This window comes from Nematolebias whitei, chromosome 9, assembly GCF_014905685.2.
Source record: "Nematolebias whitei isolate Nwh7 chromosome 9, NemWhi1, whole genome shotgun sequence".
Lineage (NCBI taxonomy): Eukaryota > Metazoa > Chordata > Actinopteri > Cyprinodontiformes > Rivulidae > Nematolebias > Nematolebias whitei.
This window is the reverse complement of record NC_056506.1, coordinates 38,835,205-38,842,272: the sequence shown is the minus strand read 5'-3', so window position 1 is coordinate 38,842,272 and position 7,068 is coordinate 38,835,205. Positions and strand designations below refer to the sequence as shown.

Here is a 7,068-nt window from a genome sequence, read left to right as displayed (position 1 = left end):
GTGGGGGGGGCGCACTGGGGTGTGGGATATCTTAGGTGTGTGGTGGGGGGGGGGGCTGGGGGGGGGGGGCGATGATGGACATCAATTTTTGGAAAAAGTTTTTAAAATTTTTTTTATAACTCTTAAGTTCATGTTTTAGCAAATGGTATTACATTTTCTGGTTATTGGAGGCCAAAAAAAACTGGATAAACCTCAAACATATGCCTAAAATTTACACCGTGTCCTTATTAAGCCAAACCAAACTACCGGTACTGTAAACCAAGCCTGTTTAAAAAAGGAGAGCGTAAAAAATCTATAAAAGTCCAGTATTGTTGAGCCACCATAAGTAGCAACAACTTAATATCAAAAAATGTATTTTTCTGTCACTCTTGGTACAATTGTTTTAATTTTTTGTTGTTGTTGTTGAGTTTCTGAGTTGTTGTTTTATGTATAATTTAAACATTCGGCCACATCATTTCAACCATCATTATTTCATTGAAAAAATAAACGACAGCCAATTGCTATGATTCAGATACTGAATAACTTAATTGTTGGTATGTGTGAGCAGCTTTGTAAATGGGCAGCTGTGACTGAGTGGTTAGAGCAGTCGTCCTTCAATGGGAGAGTTGGGGGTTCATCTCCACCAGCAGTCACATGCCAAAGTGTCCCTGGGCACTGAACCCCTCATTGCCTCTGATGGGTGTCCCATCAGTGTATGAATGTGATCTAAAGCACTGATTAGTCTTGGTAGATATGGTAAGAGTGCTGTATGAATGAGTAAATGAGGGCACAGATTGTGTTTGTAAAGAGTTTTGAATATCTTAAGATAGAAAGTCTTCAATAAGTACAGTCCATTTACTATTTAAATGCATCAGTTTGGGCAATTTCTTTGTCTTCCAGTGTTTGACATGATGCCAAGGAGAAAACAATTAATTTGCGATATAGAAAAAGCAAATGTTCCTTGATCACCTGAGAGAGGTTATACATTTAAGTCCTATCAAGTTTAGTTTGTTTGGAAAGTTTACAAGTGGAAGAAATCCCATGAAAAGTGTACATGTACAGGACATGCATGAGGATAGCAGGACAGTGGTGAGATGTGCTGTAGGAGTGACGGATAGCTTCAAGGTGGAGGTCAGAGAGCCAGCGCCGATCTTTGATGCACTCCCCACTGGGAGTGCATCAAAGATCGGCTCTGAGCCCCTTCTTGTTTGCTCCTCTCGTGATGGACTGACTAACGGATGAGGTCAGGCAGGAATCCCCATTGAGGATGATGTTTTCAGATGATATTGTGATCTACGGTGAGAACAGGGAACATGTGGAAGAGAACTTGGAGAGGTGGAGGTATGCATTTGAAAGAAGGAATGAAAGTCAGCCATAGTAAGACAGAGTACACGTATGTGAATAAGAGGGAGGCTGGTGGAACAGTGAGGCTACAAGGAGAGCGCCTTTCTATTTTATTTCAAGATACTCAAAGCACTTTACACTACAATCTGTGCCCTCATTTACCCATTCATACAGCACTCTACTAGATCTCTACAAAGCTAATTGAACAAATTATTCTAATGAGACTAATCAGTGCTTTTAAATCACATTCATACACTGATGGGACACACATCAGAGGCAATGAGGGGTTCAGTGTCTTGCCCAAGGACACTTCAGCATCTGACTGCTGGTGAATTTGAACCCCCAACTCTCGCATTGGAGGACGACTGCTCTACCACTCAGCCACAGCCGCCCCTCAAAAGTGCAGGACTTCAAGTATTTGGGGTCCACTGTCCAGGAAAATGGGGAATGTGGTAAAGAAGTGAAAAAGAAAGTCCAGGCAGGATGGAGAAAAGTTTCAGGAGTGATTTGTGACAAAACGGTGTCGGCAAAGGTCAAAGGAAAAGTTTAAAAGACAGTGGTGAGACCACCTCTGTTGTATGGTCTGGAGATGGAGACATGGACAAAAAGACAGGAGAAAGGACTGGAAGTGGCAGAAATGAAGATGTTGAGGTCCTTAGGAGTGACATGGATAAGATTAGGAATGAGATCATCAGAGGTACAGCACAGGGTAAACAACTGGGAGATAAAGTTAGAGAGTCCAGACTGAGATGGTCTGGACATTTCCAGAGAAGGGACAGTGGGCATAATGGTAGAAGGATGTTAGAAATGCAGCTGCCAGGAAAAAGACAGAGGATGATCAAAAATGAGATATATGGATGAAGTTGGAGAGGACATGGAGGTAGTTGGAGTGAGGACAGTGGATGCAGAGGACAGAGAGAAATGGAGGAGGATGAATTGCTGTGACGACCCCTGAAGAGGGAGAAGCTGAAAGAAGAAGAAGAAGTTTACAAGTGGAAAAAATTCCATTAAAGACTCATCAAACAATAAATTTGCAAGGTAGAATTTGAAGAAACCTTGAAGACTTTGAACAGAATCGGCCATAATGCACAGTCTCACAAAATGAACAGCAAAGCCTCCTCTGAACTGAATGTGAAGCAGTGTGGTGCAGTATTGATGGTTTAGGCTTGTTTTTCAAAGTTCAATGTGAATTTATTGTCATTTGCATCACATGTGGTCAATGAGGTGGAACAAGATTGTGTACTCAAGGTCCCAGTTACACCCAAGAATAGCAAAAGTATAAAAAAGGAACAGTATAGTAGCCACAGGATTAAGCTAACTCTAAACTTATTGAGTCCATTTATTTTGTTTCCAGAGGTTTGTCTTGCAAAAAAAGTTTCCTAACGATGTGTATGGTCTTATCTTGGTAGTCGTATATACTTGCCCAGGACAGAACGGCAAACCAATATTAAGGGAAAAAAAAATAAATTAAAATGTCTTGTCAGTAGGATGTCACATTTTAATTTGCTAGAATGCAAATTATTCATTTTTGGTGCATTAGAAAATGACTTGATCACCTTTTTTTTTTTTTACTACATTGTCTTATTTTATTTTATTTTTTTACAGAAAGTGAACCAGAGATCAGGATGTCTTCACTGAAAGCTCAGAAAGCGAAATCGTCAACCTACGCTACATTTTCTACTCCTAAAACTTCACGAAGCACTGCTGTGCCGTCCACTACTGAACTTTACCGGACGCTCCGCCTCATACCAGAAAGCAGGTACTGCTCTGTATTTCGTTTCAGTTTGAGAATGACGTTTATTGTGTGCATTGTTTTACTAGGAACTTCACAAACCAGTGTTTTATAGTCATAGATTTTACATTGTGTCAGAATTTACTTGTTAATCTCATCCATTTTTCCCTTTTTAGTTCCTCAAGACACTCAAGTCGAGGAAGCTGGCCCGAGTCCAGTCCGACTGAAGATGGAGAAACTCAAGTGAAGTCTAAAAGAGTTCTCTGTGATGACTCGAATATTTTCACATTTGAAGACGACAGCCTCTCTTAATGGAGCAGCAGTGCCTGATTTTGCTGGATTTTTAAGTCTTTTTTTTTTTTGTAGTGGATTTTAGTATAGATCCATGATTTATCAACAACAACGAACCTTTTTTTTCCTCCCGCAGATGCACAAATCTTTCTCTGAAGTTATTCCAACAAGAAAGCACTTTATAGTCTGTTCATCTCTTCCTCTCATTGATCAACACTGACAGATTAGATTGTGGTTGAAATCACTTTTTAAAGTTTTACTTTGACTTATTTAAATGTATATCATAGGTTTTAATTAAAGTATATGCTGATTAGCTCAAATGACGTTTTTACAAAATAAACGATGTTTTGAAGTTTCTCTGTCTGGCTGTAGCGCCCCCTGGTGTCTGACAATAGTTACTGCAGGACAACCCGGATGTTCATCGGTTTTTTGTTTCAGCAGCTCACCCACACGGCTCTGTTTGAATTTAGATATATAAAGGTAAAACGCGTTCAAAATGTCCAGTTCCTCAAACCTGGCGGCCATGGAAAAAGTGGTACGACAGCTCCGTTTAGAGGCGAGCATAAACAGAGTTAAGGTGAGTGTGTGTTTGTTTTTTTTAATGTCCGAGTTAAAACCGTTACTAGCTAGCAAGGCTAGCTAGGGACAAGCTAGCAAAGTGATGTAACAGCAAGGCGTGTTCAAATAACGTTATTTAGGTAATAAGTTTATAGAATAACCATTTAATTTCATAAATGAAGAATGGGATGTGTTAAACTGGTTGTTATGAGTATCTTAAAATATTTGATTTGTAAAATTGGGACTAATCTAATTCCTCCCACCCTGTTTTGACTTGGCGTGTCTGCATAGCTGTAGATCTCTCCCCCCACACACACACACACAAAATCCAGCATAACATACACAATTTACAATCTCTAAAATCATGTTTCAAACGAAATATTAATATGAATATTAAGTGCTCTACAATGTACCAAATATTACTAGATTCAAAATGACTGTCAAAATTGTTCCTCGCTGTATTTAAAGGCAAAAACCAAAATAATTTGATATAGATTTTTGTCAGTCTAATACTCTTTTCTTTTAATACCTCATGCTTTTTTCATCCCATATATTATGCTGGTGGAGATTCTCAGTCATCCAGGACATGATGAATTCAAAAAGCGTTCAATACAAAAACAACTGGAAATAAAGTCCAGTTGTTTTTGTATTGAACGCTTTTTGAATCCCATATAATATATTAAAGTGGTAATTTATAACTTGGCTACAAGAATCTAAAAGGGAAACCCTTCAATTTACCTATTAATGAACAGGGTAAAAGCCTACATAACTCACTATACATTTAGAAAAAGAAAAGGAGCTTTATAAAGAAATGTATTCTGCACAGAAGACTGTTGGAGTCAGCCTCCCTACCATCACAGATGTCTACACCTCCAGATGCAGTAAGAGGGTCACTTGCATCATGAAGGACCCCACTCACCCAGCGCACACACTCTTTGCCCCGCTCCCTTCAGGAAGGAGGTTAAGAAGCATTAAGTGTGGAACCACTAGACTGAGGAACAGCTTCTACCCTGAAGCTTAGACTCATGAATCTCTAACCAGGATAATCACTGTGAGAAAAAAAGAAAAATCACTAATACCACTTTAATTGGTGATATATGACTTATCAATGCCGCTGATTTCTTGCCTTTAAGCTGCTGTATTCATATCTATTTACTCACTACAGACTCATGTTTAGTCTGCTGCTTAATGTACCATATTATTTTAGATTATTATTGTTTAGTGTGTATCTTAGATTCTTGTATACGATTTCTTTTATACTTATATTTTTGCTATTTTTGGGTGTAACTGGGACCTTTAAATACACAATTTCGTTCCACTTCCTGTATCTCGTGATGTGAATGACAATAAAGAACCTTGGTATTTTATAGCTTAGTGATGTCAAAATAAAATAAAAATTTGAGTTTTGATATATTTTGAAAATTACATTTTATTTTTCCTGTTGTGGGTCAGACCCTCCGTTTCTTCCATCTCTCCCTGTAATTTGAGGCATGCCAACAAATAAAGCAACAATATTTATCTCATAGCCATCACTGTGCAAGAGGCGATGTGGGGGACACACTGGGCAGGTCTCCAGTCCATCACAGGTCCACATAGAGACAACCAGACAAACAACCATTCACTCTCTCTCACACCTAGGGACAATTTAGTTACCAATCAGCCCAACAGTGTTGCTGTTCGGCGTATTGTTTTTGTACTGTTAGTGCTTGGCGTATCTTACTACTTCTTTCTTTTTACAATTTATACTTTTGTTGGATGTAACTGGGACCCTGTGTACACAATTTCGTTCCACCACATGTAACGTGTGGTGTGTATGACAAATAAAGAAACACTGACAGAAAACCCATGCATGCACAGAGAGAACATGCAAACTCCACTCAGAAAGGCCCCCAACCGTGATTTGAACCAGGGTGACCTGCTCGCTGAGAGGCGGCAGCTCTACCACCTGCACCACCGTGCTGTCTCGTAGCTTTAGTTCCATGTAACTGAAAGTGACCACATAAGGGTTTCCTGCAGTTCCAGTTGACTGGTAGTCTTCCTGATGCATCAACTCCACCCAGAAAATAGTCTACAGTATAGCTTTTATAAACCAAGACAGAAAATTACAAACTGTATGAGACATGGCTTTATTAGTTAATCATTTTAAGTCTTGTGTAACTGTATGTATATGGTGAATTCCTCTTCTGTTCCAGGTTTCCCAGGCGGCTGTAGACCTTCAGCAGTTTTGCATGCAGAACGCCTTGCAGGACCCTCTGCTCACTGGCATGACCTCCAGCACAAACCCCTTCAGGCCGCAGAAGGTCTGCGCTTTCTTGTGAAACAAATTTTTTTTTGGTAAGTTTAGCCACACATTGAAGCCATTTGTGCACACTTTTTTCTGACACACCCAATACCAACAATTTTTGTAAGACCCAGAGAGTAGTGAAAACAGATTTTTTTTTTTGGTAGCATTTTCTTTGTTGTATAACAGTGTCAGTTTAATTATCACAGTTTTGACAGTTGAAGGTGTCAATATATAAGGAGCTGCAGCAATTTGTCAAACTTCAGGAAAAATGCAATTAAATCCCATATCTAATCTCTGCTCTTGCCTCTGTTTGTTCTACAGATGTTACAGGGAGTTGTTGATTTCAGCACCGCTCCATGCCAAGCCATTATACTGCCACAGGAAAACAGAAAACAAAGTCATGTCAGGGACAAAGAGGTGTAGTTATTAACAATAGTAGCTTATTGAAGACCTTTTTCATGGCATTGTGTGATTTTTATTTTTAATTAATGTGCCTTTTTTATTCTATTTTGGGCATATTGGTTCTGGATGTTTTGTATTTAATAAAACATTTAAAAATATTTGGTTATTCTCATTTTCCTTCTTTATTACACTATTATCAACCCCTAAAATACCAGGCAAAGCTGCAACTGTCTTCTTAAAAACAGTATGAACATCTTATCTTGCTGCATCAAGATTAAACGGGACAAGGTAAGATGCAACTACAGAATATTAGTTTTGAAAAATTCCTAAAATCTGACACATAAAATGCAGACTTTATAAAAAAAAATAATTCTCATCTTTGCTGCACATATTTTGAGATGGTGAAAATTTAGGAGAATTAGATAAAACAAACAAGTCTTATTTAAAGCAATAGGAATATTTACAAAACGGCTCAAAT

General features: G+C 38.6%; 2 protein-coding genes across 2 annotated transcripts in view; both read left to right on the top strand.

Annotated features, from left to right (window-relative positions):
• Positions 1 to 3,579, top strand: part of ssx2ipa (synovial sarcoma, X breakpoint 2 interacting protein a) — a 7,409-nt gene extending 3,830 nt beyond the window's left edge. The window contains exons 12-13 of the mRNA XM_037681792.1: positions 2,929 to 3,082; positions 3,241 to 3,579. Of these exons, the coding sequence (XP_037537720.1) occupies positions 2,929 to 3,082; positions 3,241 to 3,367 (281 nt within the window). The 3' untranslated portion in view covers positions 3,368 to 3,579. The remainder of the gene's footprint in view (positions 1 to 2,928; positions 3,083 to 3,240) is intronic.
• A 185-nt stretch (positions 3,580 to 3,764) lies between these two features.
• Positions 3,765 to 6,591, top strand: LOC119414690 (guanine nucleotide-binding protein G(I)/G(S)/G(O) subunit gamma-5-like). Its single transcript, XM_037681793.1, has 3 exons — positions 3,765 to 3,923; positions 6,097 to 6,238; positions 6,510 to 6,591. The coding sequence occupies exons 1-2, from the start codon at positions 3,843 to 3,845 to the stop codon at positions 6,220 to 6,222; spliced, it is 207 nt and encodes a 68-aa protein (XP_037537721.1). The 5' UTR covers positions 3,765 to 3,842; the 3' UTR covers positions 6,223 to 6,238; positions 6,510 to 6,591.
• Positions 6,592 to 7,068: the final 477 nt, after the last annotated feature.